Raw genomic sequence first — 24,951 nt, forward strand, 5'->3', positions numbered from 1 at the left:
AATTTCCCCCCCTTTTTTTTTTGTGTGAATGGATGAGATGCCAATGTGTACAATTCTTCCACTCCAGGCAATGATCAGTAAAAGAAATTTTATAGAACTTATCATGATCAAACAATTACTTGCTTCATAGTCGTAGAAAAACAATTCAGAGATATAAATTCAGGGTATTTAGGCTTATTAGCTGTTGGCAGTAAAAAAATTCTCATAATTCATCGTTGTCATCTCATTGCCTTCATGGCGGCAAAAAAAAAAAAAAGTGGGTTTTGAAAAGTAAAAGTTCAGTCTTCAAGCATAGGCTGGAGTTTGCCCGTTTCTGCCCCGAGTCCACTTTTTTTTTTTTTTCCTGAAATGGGAATAATCGATAAATTACATGCATATATCCCAAATGGAGATGGAGGCTTCTCCCGTAGTTTCTGCTTTGCCAGAATGGACATTTGTTGTTTTGAGCTTTATAATCTATCCCATTCAGTAGAGGAATCGATCTGTTCCGAAATCAACTTTTGTTACAAATCATGTCACAAGGATTTGCAGCCATTGTGGAAATCCCGTCTTTTAAGTTCTTATCTAGAAGGACCACAAGGGTTCTCTTCAACTTTGTTTTGCTTCTGAGAAGTGATAAACGGAAGCTGGTCATAAACACTGCAATGGAGAACCCCCAATCCATGAGCCACTTTCTGCAGAGAAGGAAATCGGTAGAGCAACTACAATCAATGACAGATGAGTAGCTCCACAAAAACGAACTTAATCTTAGGCTCTGTTAACATGCATTCTATTGATTGAGATAACGGCAAGTCAAATTAAGGATTCATTTGGATTGAGACACACTCTCAACTCATCTCATCTCATCATTACAACTTTCTTAAATTCTCACACAAAATATAATGAACAATTCAACATTTTGAAATTCTAAAATAATAATAATATTAAAAAATAATATTTTAACAATATTTTTTTCAACTTTCATCTAAAATTATCTCATCTCATCTCATCTCACAATCAAAACAGTACCTAAAAGTTGAGCTCTCTTAACACATCAAACAAAATAAAAAAGTTGAGCTCCCTCAGGTTCTCGGTTTTATGTATGTTTTTCATTGTTACCAGTAAGATAAATCAATGAATCTAGTACCTGAGTGCAATTTTTCAACTTGACAGCACTCTACAACCCTTTGCTTTCAGCTTGGACTCTAGACCAAAAAACTTCAATCCACACACCACCAAGTCGGCTGCCTTCTTCTTCATATGTTCAACTAGTATTTCATCATACACAATCATATTGGCTTCTGTTAACAGCTTGCGGTCTTTCAAATTCGAGAAAACTTTCCTTGCCTCTTCTATAGTCCCATGCTTACACATGCCAGAAATGATAGCGGAGTATATAACATCATCTGGAGGACATCTCTGTTGCATCATTTCATTCAGTACCTCAACCACCATCTCAGCATCACCTGATTTACATGCATGAAGAATGGTAAGAGTATACTTAAACTCCATAGGACCACTTGTAATGTTGGCTAAGCAGTCACGAACAAGCATCAGAGCTGCATCAATTTCTCCAGTTTTGCAGAGCCCTTTAGCAAGAGCACGATAAGCAGCAACAGAAGGGACCGAAGACAACTCTGTGATTTTATTGTAACATGCACATGACTCTTTAATATCATCAACCTCAATAAAGCACACAATTGCAATACTATAGGTCGATGAGTCAGGTTCAAAGGTTGATTTCTTTATCTCATCAAAGAGTGATAATGCCTTTTTGGCCTCCCCACTCTTGTGAAGAGCCTCCATAAGAATATTATAGATTGAAACGCTACAATAACCTTTTCCTTTCAAGTCTTCAAACACTTCTACGGCCATCAGCGTCCTCTCCGCCTTCCCAACCATAAACATAAAGAATTTAGAAAGATCATCGATGACAGAAGATCTTAATTTCTGCATTTGAGTGAGCAACTTGCAAAAGTCGTCCATCCTACTCATCTCAGCATATGATACCAACATAGGATTCACAGTCGCAAAGTCTGGCTCAAGACCCTCCTGCACAGTGACTTGAAAAAGCTTGTAAGCCTTATCAACGTGCTTCACACCACACAAACCCTCAATAAGCGAATTATAGATCTCCAAATCAGCCCTATACCCAGAATCCACCAAGTCCTTCAACAAGCCACATGCGAACCCTATCTTTCCGTCCATCACAAATGCCTCAACCAAAGACCGATATATCACTCTATCAATCAAACAGCCCTTCTCCTTCATCTCCTTGAAAAACTTATAAGCTCTCTCCCCCCTCCCACCTTTGCACAATCCTGTAACCAAAGTGGCATACGCCATCACGTCAGGCTCCACCTTGTCCCTTCTCATTTCCTCCCAAACGGTCAAACAGCCATCCAAATTCCCCTCTGAAACCAAAACCTTCACCATGGCTGTGTACGCAAAGACGTCAGGCTTGCACAAATTGGTCCTCATTCTCCCCAAAACTTCCAGCATTTCGTTTATTCGCCCTGCTCTACACAACCCTTTTATCAAAATCATGAAAGTAACACTCTCTTCATCCAAACCGTCATTCCTGAAGTCCTCATAAACCGATAACGCTAAATCTAGATGATCGGTTTTAACTAATGCATCGATAATCCTATTGTACAGAAAAACTCTAGGTTTGACCCCAAATTTCTTCATTTTCTGATAAATGTAGTAAACCCGAAGACCCCTATTGGCATCCGAGTGCATTCTGATCAAGATTTCAAATTGTTTCTCGGTAGGTGGCTTGCCTTGGGATTCCATCAACTCGGGCAATTGATCGGCGGCGCGAAATCGATTGTTACGGTTTAAACAATAGGCAAAAGCATTGTAGGAAGCGAAATTATGCTTAAAGCCTTTCTGCTTACCTGCCCAATGGAAGAAATTGGAGGCTAGGGTGGGGTCGGTTTGGACTTTGAGCACCTCGGCAACGAGGCTGGGGGTGACGCGGCGGAGCTTGTTGAGCTCGGAGACGACGGGTGGGCCCCAGCTGAAGTGGTTCTTGCGGAAGGAGTCGGAAATGAATCGGGCGATAGGGGAGAGGCGGAGGGAGGAGGAGAAGAAGTTTTGGGGAGGGGAAGGAGGAGAAGCGGACGGGGGGGATCCATGGAGGAGGGAGTGAGGGTCCCAGTTCTCAAGGTGAAACGGCTGGGGCTGGGGCTGGGGTTGGGGTTGGGTCCGGGAGAGGGATTGGCGATTGGAGAAGAGGCCACCGCGGACGACGGGACGGTTCTGGGAGGGCTTGCGGTGGCCGTAGAAGAAGTAGTAATTGTGGGGTTTGGGAGGTGGGGATTGAGGCGGCATTATTTTTCGGGGGTAAAGCCTTTCCTTTTCGTTAGTCCAATCTCAGCTTAAGCTTCAGCTTCTGTTCCTTGCTCTTCGTTCACTTGTTCGTGTCCCGTCGTCTCCTCCATTCCGAAGAATGACAACGTCCAACTCCAAGCTTATACTCTCCGTCTTGCTTACTCTCTCTCTCTCTCTCTCTCTCTCTACAGTACGAGGAAGAAACGATGTTGGTCCGTAGTCCGTACCCAACTCTCATTTTTTGTTTTTTCATTCTTTTTTTTTTTTAAATGTATTTTTTTTAATTTTAAATCCAGAGTATTCATTTTTTTTAAATAAAAATGATGCATTTCGATCTTTCATAATTACGAAAAAAGAAATAATTTGTATAAACTCCTTTCTAAAAAACTAAACTTCACCCAAAAGAAATTTAATAAACAAAATAACCTGTAGAAGCTTGCCTACCTGTGCCTTACATTACTCTTATAAAAATTGATAATTTTTGATAAATTACATATTGGGACAATCTGTTATAATCTGTTGTGTGTTCCACAACCCCTCCAAATAGTGCTATTTAAATATTTTCGTACCACATCATCCATATAACATTATTTCATTTGTAAAATTGAGATTTTAAAATTTATATTCCAAATTAAATAAAGGCACATGAATAGTTTGTGGTATAAAAGTTTTCAAATATAATTTTTCTAAACTAAAAATTCGATAAAAAAAAAAAAAAAAAAACATACGCCCACATGTAGTAGATGGATATGCGAATCCGGATATCCACATCCGCATCTACACCAGGATGTGGATCCGGGTTTCCCTTGATACCCAAATCCGGATGAACAGTGCTAAACGCGAAATCAGTAACTGAATCTAGTATATCCATCCATAGGTAAACACAAAATATCATCACTAAATTCAAGTGTCTGGTCACTTTTAGAGAGAGAGGCTACTATTTTCTCCAAGTAATATCAACAAAACCCCCTAAGAGTTCTCATTAACTGCCTTCTCGATTTCTTCAACATGATCACGGAGTACATTCCACTGCACAAGATAAACCAGATTATCTAAATAGCCTGCATTAACCACGAAAAAAAAAAAAAACTAAAATCATTGGCACACATACCTGATCCATGGTAAGTGATATACCTGAAAACAAGTACAAGAATATCAATGCAGGTCATGGGTTTTTAGAGAAAAACACAAATCTGCTCAAGACAACCCCCAACTTGCCCAAAATAGACATAATATACCAAAGCCCATATTAAAGTATAATTTAGTACGTATATATGTATGACTAGAAGTGTCACAAACTCTTTTTTCTTCTTGGTAAGAATTTTGAGCCGCAACTACACCCCCTAGCTTGTACTTACAGAAAAAAGTGTCATTTGAGCTAGAAACCATTGGCTAAAAGTGCCAGAAAAACTTTCAAGCTGATTTTGTTTTCTTTTACGAGTAATCTTAAATTTCATTATGCCATGTGGAAAAAAAAGATCTTGTTTCATTTGTTGATTAAATGTAATGAATATAGGCATAAAACACACCATGGCCATAAATCACAATCTATTATGAGAAAACAAAACAGAAAAGGAACCCCTCATTAAGATCAGCTACTAAGCAATCTGTGACTGCATCAAGAAAAGCAAGATATAATCCAATATGTCACTGGTTCACGTCATAAAAGAAAAACTATGACTTCAATGCTTGAAAGCCTTATTGAGTTCAGGACAAACTGCTTTTCCTTTCCTGAAAAGTAATAAAATTAATTGGAAGACTGTGAAAAGGCACGATCCTTGTACATGGGAAGTATTCCAAAGGAATGCAAGACAAGGAAAATTTGATACCCCATATGATAAAGATAAGGGTAGGTGGTGTATGAGATCCCACATTGCTTGGGAAAAAGAAATTCTTGCTCTTTATAATGTTCTAATGGGAATCCAATTATATTATTGACTAGTCCTTTTGGAGTATAGGCCATGTGGTTTGGCCCTTTGATTGGGGTGTTACGCAAAATATCTAAGATCTAGAAGGGATAAAGCGAAGCCACCATTTGATTTCATCCGATCAAAGGGCAACATCAAAAAAGAAGTTCATCAAATTATGAATGGGTGATAATTCTAATAAATCTCACTTTAGACCTCTCCCTAGGTATACCAGTTATGAAGCTCATGATGAAATTTAAAAAAAAAAAAAAGAGTTATGAAGCTCATGCAATAACTGCAATGACCACAATTATTCAGTCCAGTTAGCAGAAGCCAATATAAAAGTACACTGTCTGCCAACTAGGTGCCTGGAATTCAATATCTGTTTTATGGTATTGTAGTCTCCAACCAGAGTTAGTAATAATGGAACTTGCACCCTAACAAAGAAGAGGAAGATGCGTATTCTTGTGAGACCATATTAATCGCAACCAGCAGCACTCTTTTCTGAAGTGGAGCTAGAATTAGAAGATACTGAAATGCTCGACAGATATAGGTACTGAAGGTTCCACATAAATTAATATATGCTAGAAGATGGTAAACCTTCATTGCAAGTGAAATATTGTAAGATATATAATACAATACAAGAGGTTCAGGGTTTGGTAAATTTTACTATTTTTTCTATATATGATGATAATTAATATAAGAGGGGATTTTAAACACAATAATTGGTTGCAAGGAACAACGAGATTAACTGCACTAGTAGTGTTGAGAAGGATGAGGACGAGAAAAGGATGATCATCTGAGGGTAAGAGATATCAATTCGTGTGAGAAGTTTAAACGTGAGAACAGGTCATCAATCACACAGAAGAGTGTGGCATTTCTTAGATGCTTAGATTTTAAAATTTTATTCTGGGTAAACATGTTGGGTGTCACTTTTTCCTACATGTCAATTGTCAAGCTTCAGCATATGTAAACTAGTGGGCCCAATACTTCCTGTTTCATTATGAGAAGTAAAATTCATCTCTAATCAGTTTCTTAATGCACATTAACGTTTTCATCGTACTCTTTAAAAGACAGAGGTCCAAGGTTTAACCCAGGATACGGATTGGTCATTCCTTCAGTTTTCTATTTCCCATATCACATTTGGCCCTTTGGGGCACATCCTCAAATCACATTTTCAATCAATGATAAATATCGCACAGGATTTAAGTCTGAAACTGCAAAGTGTGATTCTTCATTGAACACATTAATTTAAACCAATCATTGCAATTTCGTAACAAAAGCATGCATAACAATTTACTGAACTCGACAACTTTAAACCAAATAAATTAGGGTTAGCTTCAATAGCTGAAAACCCATTAAGCAAACTGTATTTAAAAGTTAAAACGCTAAAGAAAGATCCAGACTAAACAATTAGACGATACAAATGTCTCGGTATTTACTCGATCCGAAAAGGAAAACCTTTTGAGTAACCAAATTTCACAAACAGAAGCAAACGCAAACCCAATGCACCAAAACCAAGCAATCAAGCTTGAAGAATTAATCATTAAAAAAATGAGAGAGAGAAGAAGAATAGGGACCTTTCTTTCCAGGCAGTTGCTTTCCATCTTTGACGTAAAACTCGCGAATGTCCACCACAGCCCTCCCTTGCCAGTTCCTCACTGTCACTCTCCTAGTCTTGGATATCTACCATTTACGAAAACGCAACCAACCATTTGTATTACAACCCTAGAATCAAATTCATACATCTGTGTGTGCGCGCGCATGTAGAGAGAGAGAGAGAGAGAGAGAGATGAACCTCGCAGACGACGATATCGTCCGTGGATTCGTCTGAAGAGTCTTTCTTGGAGGCCTTCTTAGAGGGTGCTTGCCCTTCAGAGTCGCCTTCCGACGCGTAATCCTCCTTTCTCTTACCCCTAAACCTCGACATTCCTCCTCCGTCTCCCACCCTCGCTCTCTATGCTTGAGAAAATTGAACCCTTAGAAAAAAATCGACAGCTAAACGACGACGAAAGGTCGAAAACCCTGGAAATCGGAAACGTTGTTGCTTGCGACCAAATGAGAGACCAGAGCCGTGTCTTGGCTTTCGCAGTCAGTACGAGTATCGCGTATTATTAAAAATAAAATAGTTAATATGGAATTTAGATGACAAAATTAATTTTTTAATAATATATTCTACTATTTTTTTTTAAATATATATACGATATTTATATAATTTATAATTGGAAAGACACTGCAAATCAAATACATTCGTAACCATCATTATATTTTGGATAGTGGAGTTTGGACTTTGGATAGGTGGGATGATTTTATATAAAAATTGAAAATTAAATAAAATATTATTTTTAATATTATTATTATTTTAAATTTTAAAAAAATTAAATTATTTATTATATTTTATATAAAAATTTTAAAAAATTATAATAATAAAATAATATGACATTGAGTGATTCTTAAATCTAAACTGTAACAGCTCAATGTTAATATCAGCACCATAACAAATACAAATTTGAATTAAATAATAAAGATGAATGAAAAAATTCGACAAATATTTTCTTTTTTCACAATTAAGATATTTTTAAACTTATTGTTGAATTATAACTCATTAGACTAGTAGCAAATGTGAGTGAAAAGTGGTAGTTCTAATTTTCGTAGATTCATCGTGTATTGTAATAAAAAAAAATAAAAAAATACTTATAAACATATTTATTGACACACTAGTCTCCTTAGAGTCACCGTAGGGGCAAGTAGATAAGATTGAGTATGGAATCATGGATACAATTTGTATCGGTTAAATCAACAGTCTATAATTTAATTTTAAAATAAAACTAAAAATCAAGTTAAGAGATAAGTCAAAAAAAAAAAAAAAAAAAGACATATTGACTCAAACTTTTAAAATACAATAGATTTTTTAAAAGAAAAACGCTTCATAAGGTAAGTTGAACTTCAAAAAAATAGACCCTTATATAAGGAGGAGATCCGTCACAAATTTGATGAACTCTCCAAAGGATCTTTACAGGCTCTCCACAAAAGCTTCCTAAATTCTACGTCCAAACTCCACCACAACTTCTCTATGCTTATACTAAATTTCTTCATTGTATTGTGAGATCAGTAAAGTTATGAAAGATTGTAAAATCATCTATTATAGTAAATTTTACCACCAAATAACCCATGGATATAGACATTATGCCGAACTAGGTAAATATTTGTATCTCTATTTTTTTTATTTGTTTATTTATTATTTATTTCATAGATGAATGTGAAAAACACCATATCAAAGCCCGAATCACCATCGTGGGCCGGGGATCACTCTTTCCTCCTTTCTGATCTATTGTGCAAATTTACGCATTAACACAGCTCATAAATGTTTGCCCGTTCTTTGTACATAAACTCTTGCGATGGTTTTGCATAACTTCAGCAGTTATTATTTTTGGATAAATTTTCCTATTTGTGCCTCGTAAAAAGAATTAGCAAGTTGATGGATTGTTAGCACTTCTCATATAAAAGTTTATCGCAGTAATAAATATAAAAAGAGAACTACTACAAATACAAAGATATTAATAAAAGTAAATCTACAAACTGACGTAATTTCATGAGATCTTTTAGATTTATTTTACAATAAAAATAACTTTACAATCTGATGTATCACATCAAGATACGCTAATTTGTAGATTTACTTTTGTATAATTTATCTATATCTTAAGTATTTTCCATATAAAAAATATCGGTGTCCATATTTTTTATACAATAATTCTAAACGTAAGTACTTGTGAAAAAAAAAAAATTAAACGTAAGCGTCACACACTGCATGCATACAGCTTAAAGAACACGTGATTTTTTTTGTTTACTCTTATATTTAAACATACATTTCTCGTTGTCTCCCATTTCCCTTTCCCCCTTCTCATTCTCCCACTTTCGATTTCAACGCGTCCTGCTTTTCTCCCCCTTCTCTCTTCTCCTTCACGTCATTGGCCTCCTTCTCATTCACGTTTCGATGAAAAGATAAGCTAGGGTGGGCAGCGGATACCATGGTTAAAGAGATGAAGCTCTGCTTATTGAGGAGCATAAGTTGCTCTTATATAATATCCAAAAGCCGAACAAACTAAACTCATATTGAAAGATCAAGGGTTTGTCAAAGAGAGTTGACTATAAAGTAAAGGCTTGCATGAGAGATAAGACGTGAGAAAAATGGATCTTCCCCTTAACCCAGTTATTGTTCTTTACCTTGTAAAAAAAAAATTACTTTATTTGTCCTTCCAGATCAAGTGACTCATTTGTCGAACTTGAATAGTTCATTTCAATTGTCCCAATTCAAGGATTCATATGCTATACAACAATAATCTTTGAAGCCATTTATCTTGCAAAAAGAACGGGTTTCGTTTGGTTTCTAAATCTATCTCAATTTATCTTAATCCATCATTATAATTTTTTTAAATTTTAACATAAAATATAATAAACAATTCAACTTTTTTAAATCTCAAAATAATAATAATATTAAAAAATAATATTCTAACAATATTTTATCATCTCAATTTAACATCCAAATACAGACGCCGATAAACCTTTGGAAAGAAAAAAAGGGTAATGATGTGATATACCTTCGGTTCTTCCTTCTCAATTATTCAACAATGGGCTTCTAACAAGTCGATGATTCTGTGAAGATGGTTTCAGATTTGAGGCTTAGGGTTTCATACGAGTATGTGAAGACAGTTTTTGCTTCAGTCGGGTTTTTGCTTGAAACGATTTCTACAATTTCTGTATTTACAACTATTTTTTATAACTATAATAAGTTTTAAAAGTCAATAAATACATGGTGTAACTATTGTAGTATTAGATTGTGGGTTGACATATATTTTAGAAATGTGCTAGTCATAAATAGATTCTACAAAATTAAACTTACAAATATGAACTGATGTATAAGTAAGTTAGATTTTAAAGTTACTTTTTATTATAAAGTAAGACCCGATTTGGTTTGTCAAATGAGATAGAACTATCTCATCCAGTCTGTACAGATGAGATAGTTTTGTTTATCCAAATAGTTAATTTCACATATTTATTTCATTTCTAAATTTTCAAACTCGTCTCATTATTTTTTGAAATAAATAGTAAAAAGAATCCCACATGCTAAAAAAATTCCTTTGTGACTAAAATAAAATAATCAATAAGTCATTATTAGAATAATATATTTCTACAAATAAATTGATATTTTTGTGAGTATTGAATAGAAATACATTTTGGGTTTTATTAGAAAATTCAAAATTAATAAATTATTTCAAACAAATTTACAACATAATTCATATACTTATATTTATTACAATAATTAAAATTATTATAATTTATAATTAGAATAAAAAATGACGAATTTATTATATATAGAAAAATAAATAGATAAAAATATATTTTAAAAAAGATAAATTATAAATTTCGGCCAACAACTTCCCAATATATTATGGGATTCTTTTTTAGAATAATAATATCTTTTCAAAAAGAGAAATTATTTTTTGGAATTCTAGAGTAATTTCGGCTAACAACTTCCCAATATATTTTGAGACTTAAATTTATTTATGATAGATTTTTTAATTACTCATAAATATTACTTTTTATTACTATATTCATAACTATTACTCAATTATTGATGAGACACACCCATTTGTCAAAGAGTACTTCTACACCCACACACGAGGGATCCGACTAGAATCCCACATAGTGTGTTTCCTTTTTTTTTTTTTTTTTTTTTTTTGCATTTTTTTCATGCATTTTTTTTTATCATTTTATTTTTTAAGCAAAAAAAAAAAATCGATAAAAAATACTTACTTAATCATTAAGTAAAAAAAAAACCAGTCGAGACTCAGTTGTGGTTTTAGTATTTCCTTTTATCAAATCTCAAAAACTCAAAACTGTCTCATCTTATCTCACTATCAAAATATACATTTTTTACAAAGTATCTCACTTCATCTTAACTCAAAAAATATAATATCTCATCTCATCTCATCTAAACTGTGTATCTAAATTGGAACTAAATCTAACATATAAAATGAAGTTATGTGAATTTAGTTTTATGAATATCTTTATTCGCACTCATTATTTTTTTATTTTTTCATTTTAGTAGAAGTTATTTCTATTATTAAATATAATAAAGGGGATATAATAATTTTAAATGACAATGTGACTTGCTTGAAGTGGCCATGGACTATTCATGTCCAAAATTTCGGAGACGGAAGGGAGAATAATCTCTCTCAACCAGAACAACAAAAGGAAAATCAAAATCCCAGATTGGAAGAGATGGGTAATCTATTCGTGAAGAAGCCCAAGATCACTGACGTCGATCGAGCGATTCTTTCCCTCAAGACACAGCGACGTAAGCTCGCCCAATATCAACAACAGGTCCCACCCTCTCCTCCCTCTAATACGTTCCACTCTGTTCTTTTTGAAGTTTATAACTCTGAATTTATCGAAGTTATGTTAGTTTTGGGGAATTCTCCTGGTTTTCTATTTGTTTTTCGTACGCGGATTTTAGGAAGACCGAAAGGAAAAAAAAATGAAGAAAATGGGGATTTTGGTTGGCGTGAGAAAGCGCCTGACACGATCGACTCCTTCTAAGGATTGTAAGTTCTTAGGCGAGAAACAAAGGAGCAATTATATGAGGAAGAATCAAGCATTAAGAGAAGTGATAGATTATGCATTAGTTTTACTACTTCTCTTGTTGGGAAATATGAGGAACACTTTGCTGTTGTATTAGAGAAAACTTGTACGGGAGTCGTGGACTCGTGATTGTCAGATAGATGCCCTTTAGCAGTTGGAGTCATCACCCTTCTTCCTTATTAATCGAGATTGATTAGGTCCAATAAAAGTTTGTCCATATCTTATTAATTTGGTCCCTAGATTATTCGGACCTGAAAAAGAATGACTTGACATGTATTTTCAAAGATGTGCGCTTTACTTAGATTGGGCACACGACATGCTTATGCTTTCACTTTATGATTAGCTTCCATGAGGCCTGTTCACTTTAACACTGGCTTGTATACCAAGGGCTTATGACATTTTTATTATATTACTTAATTGCGGAATAAAACAATGACAACTAAAACATCACTGACTCGTAGATATGCATGCATTAGCATGCATGCGTTTCTTTGAACTTTGGACTTATCAGTCTGAGCTCCCTCTCCATTGCAGCTCGTTATGTATAGGTGTTTGGTTCTTTCACTGTGTGCGATGTCATATATTTATTCATCTAGTGCCTTATTTATTTATTATTTCTGGACGTAAATATTATTCAATCACTTTAGTTCAATCAAACCAGCTTGGCGAATGAAATTCTGCAGAATGATAAGTGAAATTTACAATCATCACTAGTTTAGTTTCAGTAACTAGCAATGAAGTTATATTTTGAACTCAAACGCATATTCATTTAACTGAGTCCATATGTTGCTTCCATCTGTGATCTACCCTTTTCAGCTTGATGCAGTCATTGAAGCAGAAAAGCAAGCTGCAAGAGACTTGATCCGTGAAAAGAAAAAGGAAAGAGCCTTGTTAGCATTGAAGAAGAAAAAAGCACAAGAAGAATTATTGAAGCAAGTTGATGCCTGGCTTATTAATGTTGAGCAACAAGTAATTATACCAATATGCAGCTTCTTCTATTCAAATTTTTGTCTTCCGTCTTTACTTCTTTTTTTCTCCTTTAGTTTTCTCCTCAGCAGTTGTTCAACCCAGGAGTACTCCACTGATTCAGATGCTTTTTTCAGCTGTTTCCCTCTCTCCACTTTTCTCTCCCTTTGCCTTTTCAGCCCAACAATCCTCAGTAGTTGTTAAATTTGTTCTCCAACTTAAATGAATGACTGGCTTTTATCTATTGTAGCTATCCTCAAACTTGCCTACAAGTTTTATGTGATTGTGTTCTTTGAGAGAACTTTTAGATACGCCACCTCACATTTTAATTCAGTTGGCAGATATTGAACTGGCAAGCAAGCAGAAAGCTGTTTTTGATAGTTTGAAGGCTGGTAATAATGCAATTAAAGCTATTCAAAGTGAGATCAACCTGGAGGATGTTCAAAAACTAGTGGATGATACTGCTGAAGCGAAAGCTTATCAAGATGTAAGCCTCTTATATTTTTTGTCTCTCTTTTAATGCATGGTCAAGACAGGCATATTGCTTCATTTTGGGCCCAGTAGATTCTGAAAAGCATATATCACCGACAGTTGGGAAACATTTTTCCGTTGTCTTTGAAGAGTTTTAGTAATCTGTTTAGATTCTTCTGCTACTTTAGCTTTGTGAGATTGAAGGACTGCTTGTTTATATAGGTTGAGGTGTTGAATATAATTATTTTGGATATTCTCTCTCTCCCTCCCTTCCTTTATTTGAGATAAAATTGCAGCTGTAACATCTTGGAAATGGAATAGGACACCAGAGCATCAAACATTTTTTTCTTTCTTTTTTTATTTTTTACATAGAAATGGTTATATAAGCTAGAGTTCATATTTCAGAATAAGTGTGCTATAAACCAAGATTAGGTCACATGATTAAAATCGTCTGTATAGGTCTCCCTCTTTGCATTCCCTTTTTTTGATCAGTGGTAGCAGGGAATGCTTATAATGCTATAAGCATTCCCTTATAATGCTTATAATGTGCGCCGTGTTTGCTCTTTCATATTTCACTTTTTGGAGACTAACAAAAAAAATTCACTTTTTATAGATTGACCATATTTGTTCTACATTCTACTTTGTCCAGCTTCTTGTAAAAAAAAAAAAAAAATTCCCAAACTTAATAGTTGATACTCCATCTTCGCATTGTTTGAAATTTTAATCAATATCTCAAATGTCTGTGTCCATGTTTCTTATGAAGGAAATTAATGCCATATTGGGGGAGAAATTATCAGCAGAAGATGAAGAAGAAGTATTGGCGGAATTTGAGAACTTGGAAAGTCAGGTATATAATTTTTCTATTCAAACAACCGGTTCATGTCCTGCCTGAATTTGTTAATGTTGATATAACCTTTACAGTATTGATCATTTTGTCCATTTCTAATTTTCCTTTATGCAAGTTGCGTAAATTAACGTCTTTGTTTCTGTTCAGTGGTTTTTTTTCCTACTTGGACGATTCACTTTTTTTTCCTATCCTAAATCTAGTAGACAGTTGTTGAGCTTAGAATTTTTTGTCCATTTCTAATTTTTTCTTTGTATGTTTGTGTTGCCATTGCCTTGCCCCATAAACCCTTCCTGTGTTAAGATCAACCTTCAAGATCTGCCTGATGTTCCCACTTCAATACAATCTCCTGAAGAACATGATGAGAAGTTGGACCTTCCAGATGTGCCGACCAAAGCACCAGTCGCACCTGAAGTGATTGCCGATGATGCTGAAGTATCCACGAAGAGGAAAGGTCTCTCATTCTCTCCCTCTGTCCCTCTCTCTCTCTCTCTCTCTCTCCAATTTTCTAACTATAAATGCTTGGAAATGTTTGAAACACAGTCATGGAGGAACCGTTGCCAGCTTGATTGGGAAAAACATGGAATCAACATTGACATTGCCATCACGTCAAGCTTTTACTAGTTTCAATGGAAAATCTTCTTGTAACCTGCGTCAAGTACTGTTTTATTCAGTCGGTTTTTTTATGGATCCTTGCAATTGTGTAGATTTTAATTTGGGTTTCAACTTTCGCGACATTGGATTGTACAGATCTGTATCTTTACAACATTCTTGGAATCTTCATGCATAAAGGTATTGCAAAGTACTGGTCACCTGATCAATTATAATCCATTCATGTTTCTTGATTATTTAAATTTGCTATACTGAGCCTATTTGCTACGCATGTCTGAACACAATAAAGTATAGAAACCTTTCTCTAGATTCCAGGTCGGGCAACAATCACTTCCTTATTTTACATTGCTTACCGTCCTTCTGATCGTATGGTTATGCATCTGGACAATGTTCTTCGTGAACTTTGAATCCTTCTCTCGGTTGTCTATGGAGGAAAACAGGGCTTGCTATGATCAGGTGGCGGATCAGGTGGCGGAGATGTGGCATGCGAAGATAACCAAGAAAGGATTCCTCAGTCATTTGGAGCAAGTATGGATCCATAATTTTCCACCTTTTATTCTATCTTTTGTACAAAGGGAACTGGTTTCACGATGATTGATTTGAATGAAAAATCTACATTCTCTGACTGGGCAAAGAAGATTCCCTCCCATCTTTTTGTCACCTGAACTGGGCAGCATCGAGGAGCACTGTGTGATTGGCAGGATAAAATGATATCAGATTTCCTAGCACTGTTTCATCCTGACAATCAATAAACATGGTACCACACCTCCAAAGAACATTAGTTCGTTAATTTGAGAAGAAATTAAATGATATCAGGCTCAGATTTTCAAGAATCAATCAAATTGAGCAGAAATGTCTGATTTCAACTTCTTCACATGGAGCAAAAGAATTGAGCAATGCTCGGCATCGCGAAGCAGAACCTAAAACTATAACCTCTTTCCTCTTTGTTTGGATTTAGAGAATATTTCATCTTATCTCATCTTATCATTGTAATTTTTTCAAAATTTCATATAAAATATAATAAACAATTCAACTTTTTCAAATCCTAATTCAACTTTTTCAAATTCTAAAATAATAATAATATTCTAATAATATTTTATTTAATTCATCTAAAAGCATCTTATCTCATCTCTGAATTCAAACGAGCACCCATGATCTCATAATCATCCTGTTCTTCTATTTCCCACACACCTTTTGGTGGAAATGATACCAAATAATCAGAGCTACAAGTTTCGAAGGGGACTGAAAAGTGAAAGGATTATTCGTGCACGTGTGATCCTTCCAGCACCCATGTGAACTTCAAAGATATTTGGAGAAGTTCCTCAGGGGAGCAGAGAATAATCAGACAACATATATTGATAAATTAATCTTTAATAAAACTCATTAAGGAATGTATATTTAACTGACAACATATAGGTCTTGTGCCGTGTAGTGTGTAACACATTCCTCGCCATGGATTCATTATGTTCATCAAAATTATTAAAATATTAATATTTATCATGGAAGATGATGTTATAGGTCTTGTTAATTGCAGGGTGTGAAAAACGTACATCTAACCCAAAATTTGTGGTAGTTTGGGGGATTTTGTGTATTTTATCCTGATTACATAGTGATGCAATTTGATAAATTTAATGATAAATTGCATTTTTATAACTATTTTACTATTGTATAATTAACTCGTACTTTAATCTTATTCTCAATAAATAATATTTAAACTTCTTATAATTTTATTCTCAAACATCACTAAATTTTTCCTATTTACATATTCGGTAGTTAGTCTTTCGAGTACTTTGTGTTACAGTTGATGTTTTAGAAGTACTTTGGTTTTTGGCTTCAGCGTGAGTCTTGTAAACAGGATTTTTCTCCGTTTTAAGTGAGGTTGTATTCAATAAAAGAGAGGTGTTATACGTCCTTATTTCTTAAAAGAGTGGGACTACTATGCCGCCCCACTTTTACTGCTGGGCGTACTGCCTAGTGATTTTTTTTAATATATTTAAATATTTTTAAAAAATAAAAAAATACACCAATACACTTAAATTTATTTCCTTAATGACTAAGTAAAAAAAAAAAAAAAATTTGACTAATGGTCAAATAGAGCGGTCAAAGTGAGGAAGCAAACTAGTTTTATTCTTCTTAAAATAAAAAAAATATGTCTACACACAAAAATGGATGAGTCCTCTCTGAATTACACTCATCTTTTATGAGGGCAAGGCTTAAACTGATAATCCACACCGTTACAACTTCAATGACAAGTTTTCCTACTTCAAATTTAACAAAGAAAATGAGTCAAATGTACAAGCTAATAGGTTTGCAACTCGATTATATATCTGCCGGGAGGAATAGAACACGAAATTCGATTAACTGTCTTGAAAAGTTTTTAAAGATTGAATTTTATGGAGCATGAAAGTTGTGGGATCCATCCAGAAATATGTTTGGATTAAGAAAGATTTTTAGACATGTTTTTATGTGGGTTTGAAAAAGTCGCTGCAGTCTGGTTTGGTTATCAAGATGAGATATCTTATCTCATATAATCATTATAACTTTTTAAATTTATACACACAATATAATAAATAATTTAATATTTTCAAATCACAAAAAAAAAATATATATATATTAAAAAATATATTCTAATAATATTTTATTCAATTTTTAACTTTTATTTCATCTCATCTGTATAACCAAACGAGGCCTAAATAAGATTTGGATAGTGAGTTGAGACGATATGAATTGAGATAAAAGTTGAAAGTTGAATAAAATATTGTTAGAATATTATTTTTTAATATTATTATTTTGAGATTTGAAAAAGTTGAATTGTTTATTGTATTTTATATGGAAATTTAAAAAAGTTGTAATGATTCTATAGGATGAAATGTGATGAGATGAGATAAAATATTTTTTATATGCAAACCTAGCCTTAAACACAAAATAATTTTTAATTTCAAAATTTTAACTTTTTGATATAATCATTACAACTTTTACAAACTTTGAAATAAAATACAAAAATTAATTCAATTTTTTTAAATTTTAAAATAATAATAATAATAATAAATTTAATTTGTTGACTTTATAATATTTTTATTAATTGTTTTTTCTCTAAATTTCACAAAATCAAATAAAATATTTTAATTCAAACAAATGCTACGGATAACAAAATGACTAGGGCTGGTTACATAAAACCAAAATATCTCATCTCATTTTATATAATTATTACAATTTTTCTACATTTTAATATAAAATATAATAAATAATTAAGACTACGTTTGGATATTGAAGTGAGTTGGAGTTGAGTTAAGATGATAAAATATTATTAGAATATTATTTTTTAATATTATTATTATTTTAAAATTTGAAAAAGTTGATTTGTTTATTATATTTTGTGTTGAGATTTGAAAAAATTGTAATCATGAGTTGAGATAAGATAATGATCTAAACGAAACTTAAATGTTTTTAAATTTGAAAATAAAAATAATATTAAAAAATAATATTATAATAATATTTTATTTAATTTTTAATAAGACATGTTTATCTATCTCATGTAAACCGTTTAACCAAACGATGCCTAAAGTAGCCTTCCGTATTCCCAACAATTCGAAAAACCCTCGTAGGCTATCGAACGGCGGGAAACGCAAGCACAAAACCCCAATTTGCCCCCTAAAGGAAACCCCCAACCCTTCCGTCCTTCTCATTCCTCCTACAAAGCCCAAACCTACCGATCGGCTCTCGGCCGAACCTGTGTAATGGCCGGCGGGCGCACCATCAGCGTGTTGAACGTGGCGGAAAAACCTTCGGTGGCCAAGTCTGTCGCCGGCATTCTTTCGAGGAACCAGGGACTGAGAACCAGGGACGGCCGCTCGCGTTACAACAGGATTTTCGAGTTTAATTACTCCATTAACGGACGTCCCTGCCACATGCTTGTCACCTCCGTCACCGGCCACCTTATGGAGCTCGAGTTCGAAGAACGCTATCGCAAGTGGCACTCCTGCGACCCCGCCGATCTCTACCAAGCTCCCGTCCGCAAATTCGTTCCCGAGGTCTCTCTCTATCGCTGAAGAAGTTGGATCGAACCCTTTGTTGCAATCTGGTCATTTCTTTGAACTATTTTCTTCTACAAGTTGATTCAAACCCAACATTTTTTTTATAAGTAAAAAGAATATATACTAAAGAAAGTAATTTGGCCTAGCCCAAGTACACATACAAGAGAGAACAATAAGGAAATTATGAAAACTAGCTCCATCAAGAATAATAGCAGAAGTCTATGAAAGAAAAAGCCTCTAATCTCTCCCATCAAACGTTCTATATCCTCAAAGTAACGACTGTTCCTTTCAAGCTAAATACACTGCATAAGGTATAGAGAAATAATCTGTCAAACGACATTAATTAGTTGGTTATCCTGGATACTTCTCAAACAAGCCAAAAGATCCACTATATCACCTATAAGCAATACTAGTCCTTAAAAAAATCTCATCCCATCAAAACCTTTGCCACTTCATAATGGAGTAAAATTGATGAGATCACGCTTTCTCAAATGGCCTGTCATTAGAATTTTTCCATGGAAAGCCAACCAACAAAAAAAAAAAAAGTAACGTTGCAAGGTATCTTACTCCTCTAAGTGCAGGGGAAAAAAATGAAGGGATTGGCAAGAAATAGCCTTATATAAAGATCTAACTGCGATCTTCTTGTTCCCAGGCTGAGTCCAACGCAAACAGTCCTCCTTGCCACTACCAATGTTCAAAGCATACAACATTTTGGAAAAATTAAAAGTATCACCCACTTCCCAATCCTGGGCAGGTCCTATGAATCTCACATTCCAATGTAAAGGACCATAAGAGATGTCCAAATAATTTGCCACATAAGCATTTTGATCACGAACAATCCTAAAAGAAAGAGAAGGAATTTCATTCTTTAGAGCCATATCCCCATACCAAATATCATGCCAAAATCTGATCCAAAATCCATCACCAACCACAAATCTGAAATGATTAACAAAATCCCCCCAACCCTTCGGAATAGATTTACACAATTCCACACCAAACCCACCTCTCACTTCATTAGAGCACCCCCCAATCACTCCCATATTTGGCATCAATGACGATCCTCCAAAGTTCATCCCCTTCTTGATGATATTGCCATAATCATTTCCTGAGAAGTGCCTTTTCTCAAAGCTATAAACTTTTGGACCCTTAAACCTCCACTTGACATTGGGTATAAACCTTATTCCTACTAACCAAATGAAACTTATTCTCATCCGTAACACTACTTCACAGGAATGTGCAAATAATTTTCTTAGTTCTGTTGGCCACCCCCTAAGGCAAAGGAAATAAAGATAGAAAGTACGGAGGGAGGTTAGACAAAGTGCTGTAAATCAAAGTGATTCTCCCCCCTTATAAAATGTTGTGCCGAAGCGAGCCTAGTTCGAACGGATTCTTTGATGGGGCCATCATCGTGTTTTATTTTTCTCTAATAAAAAAACTGTTGGACTCATTGGTTGCTTTTCTTGTTAGTATGAAGGAACTTATGGTCATGATTTGTTACTATGAGCGATAAAAAAACTGACTTGATGCACTCAGTGGAGGATGAACTTTTCATCCTTGAGGCTTGCGAGTTGGAGGAGCTTTCAATGGGGGGTGGGTTTCAGGATAACAAGATGGGGAATTCTATCCCATTGAACTATTATTTCCCAGATCAAGCCTCAGATTGGGTAATACATAAAGCAAAGGAAATTCAACATGTGTGATGGGGATTGTTTGTGATGGGTATGAAGAGCAGTTCATAGCTTTGTTAACTGCTATGGAAGCTGGACATCGCCAAAATAAGAAGGGAGAATCGAAAAAAAGTCGGGAATTAAAAAGATTGATGTGGTCGATGAACTCGGAGGGTAGCTCTAGTAGGAATAGGGCAAAAGGGAAGGGGCTGACTGTTCCCAATGAAACGCAAGATTGTATCTTGGAATGTCTGGGGTCTCAAAGAGGTAGAGAAGCGTCTTCGGATTCGGCATTTAATTCGTGAGTGGAAAGCAGACATTGTTTGCTTACAGGAGACGAAGCTGAAAATGATCAGTAGAAAGATTGTGCGGAGTTTATGGAGCAATATGTATGTAGATTGGGTATACTTGGCCTCTTCAGGGGCATCGGGGGGAATTGTGGTGATGTGGGATAGGCGAGAGTGATGGAGAAAGTGGAGGAATACATAGAGAGATATATGATAGCATGTTCATTTAAATGTGTATCAGATGGTTTTCTATGGGCATTTGCAGGGGTGTATGGGCCTAATCAAGATGTTGATAGAAGATTGTTGTGGGATGAGCTTGTAGGGGTGCATAGCTGGTGGGAGCTCCCTTGGTGTATTGGGGGGGGGGGGGGGGACTTCAATGTGGTTCGTTTCCAAAGTGAATGTTTTGGAAGTATAAGATTGAGACCAGCAAGTTTGGAGTACTTAGAGTGTATTTTTGACTTGAATTTGATCGACCTTCCACTTGCAGGAGGTTTAGCTACATGGTCGAATATTCAGACCTGGTTCCGCTTGGATCATTTCTTAATCTCACCTGAGCTGGAAAACCATTTTCCGGACATTTGGCAAACACGTTTGGTACGCCTAGCCTTGGATCATTGGCCTATTTTGCTTGATTATGAAGGTATTTGCAGTGGTAGAAGGTATTTTAAGTTTGAGAATATGTGGTTGAAGTCTGAAGGTTTGGTGGAAAGGGTCAAACAATGGTGGATTTCGTACCATTTCGAAGGTATTCCTAGTTTCATTTTTGCAAATAAACTGAAAGTTTTAAAAAGAGACTTAAAGGAGTGGAATCAATAGTCTTTCGGCAATGTAAAGGAAAACAAAAATACTAAGTGGAGGGAAATACAAGATTTAGAAAGACTACAAGAAGGGAGACCACTTACTGGGGAGGAGCAAGCACAGAAAACTTTGCTGGTTGCTGATCTTGAGAGAATAATTCTGCAAGAAGAGATGTCATGGCGCCAGAAATCAAGAGGTCTTTGGCTAAAGGAAGGGGATCGGAGCACGAAGTTTTTCCATAAAATTGCAAACTCTCATAGAAGAAATAACACCATTGAGGTGCTGAAAATTGCGGGTGTCAAGTGCAGAGAAGAAGAGGTAATAAAAGATCACATGGTCGATTTCTTTGGAGAGCTCCTCACTGAGCAGGAGGGGTGGAGGCCTACTCTGAATAGATTGGTTTTTGACACTATTGAGCCGGGGAAGTTGCTAGGATGGAGAGGGCTTTCGAAGAGGAAGAGGTTTATGATGTAGTAAGGAAAATGGCAAAAGATAAGGCCCCTGGCCCTGATGGGTTCTCTATGGGTTTTTTCCAAGATTGTTGGGAGGTGATAAAAGGGGATCTTCTGAAGGTGTTTCAAGAGTTTTTCTCGGTAGGAAAATTTGAGAAAAGCCTCAATACCACCTTTCTTGCTTTAATCCTTAAAAAGGTAGGGGCTATTGAGATTACAGATTTTCGGCCTATTAGCCTAGTGAATGGGACATATAAGATCATCGCAAAAGTGCTTGCTAATCGTTTAAGTGTGGTCTTGGGGAAGATTGTTACTAAGCCTCAAAATGCCTTTGTGATGGGTAGACAGATCCTTGATACGGCTCTAATTGCTAATGAATGTCTGGACAGTAGATTGAAGGCTGGCAGCTCAGGGCTTATGTGTAAGTTAGATATGGAAAAGGTGTATGATCATGTTAATTGGGATTTTCTTCTATATCTACTGGGTAGGTGTGGCATTGCAGAAAGATGGAGGTCTTGGATCAGCTGGTGTATATCCACGGTAAGATTCTCAATGTTAATCAACGGCAGCCCAGAGGGTTTCTTTCCGAGCTCTCATAATTTGAGATAAGGGGATCCATTATCTCCTTTACTTTTTGTTATTGTTATGGAGGCATTAAGCAGGATGATCTCGACTTTAATGACTAGTGGTTTTATTAGTGGTTTCTAGATTGGATTGCCGAGTAGGGGTATCACTACCATTTCGCATTTGCTGTTTGCGGACGATACGCTTATTATGTGCGAAGCTGATCCAGATCAGTTGAGGGCTGTGAAGGCGTTGCTGCTTTGTTTTGAAGCAGTGTCTGGTTTAAAAGTGAATTATGTTAAATCTGAGTTGGTGCCTATTGGAAAAGTTCAGAATATGAGGGAGTTGGCTGGCACACTGGGTTGTAAGATAGCGTTTCTCCCCATGAGTTATTTGGGATTACCACTGGGTATAGCCTTGAGGGCGCGCTCTATTTGGGATACAATGATTGAAAAAGTAGAGAGGAGAATGACAAGTTGGAAGAGAATGTATTTGTCAAAAGGGGGCCGGATTACGCTAATTAAAAGTACGCTTTCTAATCTACCCACTTATTTCTTATCCTTATTCTCTATATCGGCAAGTGTGGCAGGTTGTCTTGAGAAGCTACAGAGAGACTTTATGTGGGGGGGCTTAGGCGAAGAGTTTAAATTCCATTTAGTCAAGTGGGAGATGGTGTGCCGTCCCATCTCCAATGGCGGTTTGGGTATCAGAAATTTGAGGGTGTTCAATCGGGCGTTACTTGGCAAATGGTTGTGGTGATATATCAAGGAACCAGAAGCCTTATGGAAGACTGTGATTGAGAACAAATATGGTGGTTTAGGGGAGGGTTGGTGTACTAGAGAAGTTAGAGGGGCCTTTGAAATGGGGCTATGGAAACACATTAGAAGAGGGTGGGAGGTTTTCCATCGACACACAAGACTGCAATTGGGTACAGGTTCCAAGATCAGATTTTGGAAGGATGTTTGGTGTACCAATAGTGCTCTACAAGACTTGTTTCCTACACTTTTCTTGATTGCAAATGCTAAAGATGCCATGGTGGCGGAGGTTATGGAAGTCGTAGGAAGGAACATCCACTGGAATATCAATTTCAATCGGGCGGCACAAGATTGGGAGATGGGGAGTTTTGTAGATTTTTATAGTCTCTTGTATTCTTGTCGCCCAAATGTCCAGCATGCAGATGATCTGTGGTGGTGTCCAGCAAGGAAATGGTTGTTCATCGTTCGCTCTTTCTACAAGGTACTCACACAAGTTCCTGAGATACATTTTTTCCTGGAGAAAGCTTTGGCGCAATAAGGCTCCTCCCAAATCTTCTTTCTTTGTGTGGACAGCGTCTTTGGGAAAGATTTTCACTACGGATAATCTAAGAAAAAGAAGTATAATCATTGCAGACTGGTGTTGTATGTGTAAAAGAGGGGGTGAGTCGGTGAATCATTTACTTTTACATTGCAAGGTAGCCAGGAATATATGGGATGAGGTGTTTAACAGAATGAACATAGCGTGGGTTATGCCGAGAACCGTGTTGGATGTTTTGGCCTGCTGGACCTCAATTCAAGGGGTGCGATAGATCAAAGCGGTTTGGAATATGATTCCTATCTATATTATGTGGTGCTTGTAGCAGGAGTGCAATGAAAGGATTTTTGAAGACAAAGAGAGATCTATGGCGGAGCTAAAAATGTTATTTTTTAGGACTCTTTGTACTTGGGCCATTGCTGTGGACTTTAATGGCATGGATTTTCCTAAGTTTTTAGTTTCTAATGCTCCTACATAAATAGCGCATATTCTGATTTTGTAATTGACAGTTGATTGGATGAATAAATACTTATTTTACTTATAAAAAAAAAAGTATCCAAGAACCACCTGTCATTGGAATGTAATTTTGTTTAATATCTAGGTGTTTTGCCTTTCTTTGTGTTTGCCAATTTAGGACAAGTTGGATATCCGGAGGACATTAGAAGAGGAAGCTAGGAGGTGCCAGTGGCTTGTATTGTGGCTAGATTGTGATAGGGAAGGAGAAAACATTGCATTTGAAGTTGTAGAAGTTTGCATAGCAGTAAATCCTCATCTTACCATTAGGAGGGCTCACTTCTCAGCCTTAATTGACAGGTCCTAAAGGTTATTTATTTTTTTTGGTTCTCATGATCTTTTTGACTCCCTTTATGATCTTTTTGATTTTGGAGACTCCAGGGAAATCCATGAAGCAGTGCAACATCTTGTTGAGCCAAATAAATGGTTTGCTGATGCAGTGGATGCTCGGCAAGTGAGTACCTTCTCTCACCTAGGTGGAACTCTACTTGCTTATTTATGATCACTGTAAAGCCCGATTATGAGTTTCTACCAAACTGGATACTTCTTTTTTTCATGGAGTTGAAGATTGTCATTCTCTATTCAT

The 24,951-nt window shown here is 35.8% G+C and overlaps 4 protein-coding genes across 6 annotated transcripts in view; 2 read left to right on the plus strand and 2 right to left on the minus strand.

Annotated features, from left to right (window-relative positions):
- Positions 1 to 490: 490 nt before the first annotated feature.
- Positions 491 to 3,536, minus strand: LOC121252527 (pentatricopeptide repeat-containing protein At4g20740). Of its 2 annotated transcripts, none has more exons than XM_041152225.1 (2): positions 1,127 to 3,536; positions 491 to 674 (listed from the first exon to the last, which is right to left on the minus strand). In XM_041152225.1, the coding sequence occupies exon 1, from the start codon at positions 3,313 to 3,315 to the stop codon at positions 1,141 to 1,143; it is 2,175 nt and encodes a 724-aa protein (XP_041008159.1). In that variant the 5' UTR covers positions 3,316 to 3,536; the 3' UTR covers positions 491 to 674; positions 1,127 to 1,140. The 2 variants fall into 2 exon arrangements, with proteins under 2 accessions (XP_041008159.1, XP_041008160.1); XM_041152226.1 differs by having other exon boundaries at positions 497 to 701.
- Positions 3,537 to 4,160: 624 nt separating this feature from the next.
- Positions 4,161 to 7,330, minus strand: LOC121251689 (RNA polymerase II transcriptional coactivator KIWI). The gene is made up of 4 exons (XM_041151008.1): positions 7,021 to 7,330; positions 6,803 to 6,908; positions 4,427 to 4,449; positions 4,161 to 4,344 (listed from the first exon to the last, which is right to left on the minus strand). Exons 1-4 carry the CDS (start codon positions 7,150 to 7,152, stop codon positions 4,285 to 4,287), a joined length of 321 nt encoding a protein of 106 aa, XP_041006942.1. The 5' UTR covers positions 7,153 to 7,330; the 3' UTR covers positions 4,161 to 4,284.
- Positions 7,331 to 11,396: 4,066 nt separating this feature from the next.
- Positions 11,397 to 14,976, plus strand: LOC121251688 (vacuolar protein sorting-associated protein 20 homolog 2-like). The gene is made up of 6 exons (XM_041151007.1): positions 11,397 to 11,606; positions 12,681 to 12,833; positions 13,165 to 13,317; positions 14,065 to 14,148; positions 14,449 to 14,599; positions 14,689 to 14,976. The coding sequence occupies exons 1-6, from the start codon at positions 11,505 to 11,507 to the stop codon at positions 14,712 to 14,714; spliced, it is 669 nt and encodes a 222-aa protein (XP_041006941.1). The 5' UTR covers positions 11,397 to 11,504; the 3' UTR covers positions 14,715 to 14,976.
- Positions 14,977 to 18,381: 3,405 nt separating this feature from the next.
- The window catches only part of LOC121251687 (DNA topoisomerase 3-alpha), a 31,566-nt gene continuing 24,996 nt past the window's right edge, over positions 18,382 to 24,951 (plus strand). For both annotated transcript variants that reach the window (XM_041151003.1, XM_041151006.1), the window contains exons 1-3: positions 18,382 to 18,788; positions 24,487 to 24,665; positions 24,747 to 24,819. In XM_041151003.1, the coding sequence (XP_041006937.1) occupies positions 18,495 to 18,788; positions 24,487 to 24,665; positions 24,747 to 24,819 (546 nt within the window). In that variant the 5' untranslated portion in view covers positions 18,382 to 18,494. The remainder of the gene's footprint in view (positions 18,789 to 24,486; positions 24,666 to 24,746; positions 24,820 to 24,951) is intronic.

Source organism: Juglans microcarpa x Juglans regia, chromosome 2S (genome assembly GCF_004785595.1).
Source record: "Juglans microcarpa x Juglans regia isolate MS1-56 chromosome 2S, Jm3101_v1.0, whole genome shotgun sequence".
NCBI classification, from domain to species: Eukaryota; Viridiplantae; Streptophyta; class Magnoliopsida; order Fagales; family Juglandaceae; genus Juglans; species Juglans microcarpa x Juglans regia.

What these genes read in the sequence shown, in the direction of transcription:
- LOC121251689 (XM_041151008.1), bottom strand. Translation starts at nt 7,152, where the DNA reads ATGTCGAGGTTTAGGGGTAAGAGAAAGGAGGATTACGCGTCGGAAGGC. An exon ending in ACGATATCGTCGTCTGCGAG is followed by an intron (nt 6,909 to 7,020) that starts GTTCATCTCTCT and finishes CGTAAATGGTAG; the next exon opens with ATATCCAAGACTAGGAGAGT. An exon ending in GCAACTGCCTGGAAAGAAAG is followed by an intron (nt 4,450 to 6,802) that starts GTCCCTATTCTT and finishes ACTTGTTTTCAG; the next exon opens with GTATATCACTTACCATGGAT.
- LOC121252527 (XM_041152225.1), bottom strand. Translation starts at nt 3,315, where the DNA reads ATGCCGCCTCAATCCCCACCTCCCAAACCCCACAATTACTACTTCTTC.
- LOC121251688 (XM_041151007.1), top strand. Translation starts at nt 11,505, where the DNA reads ATGGGTAATCTATTCGTGAAGAAGCCCAAGATCACTGACGTCGATCGA. An exon ending in TTATTAATGTTGAGCAACAA is followed by an intron (nt 12,834 to 13,164) that starts GTAATTATACCA and finishes ATTTTAATTCAG; the next exon opens with TTGGCAGATATTGAACTGGC. An exon ending in AGTATCCACGAAGAGGAAAG is followed by an intron (nt 14,600 to 14,688) that starts GTCTCTCATTCT and finishes TTTGAAACACAG; the next exon opens with TCATGGAGGAACCGTTGCCA.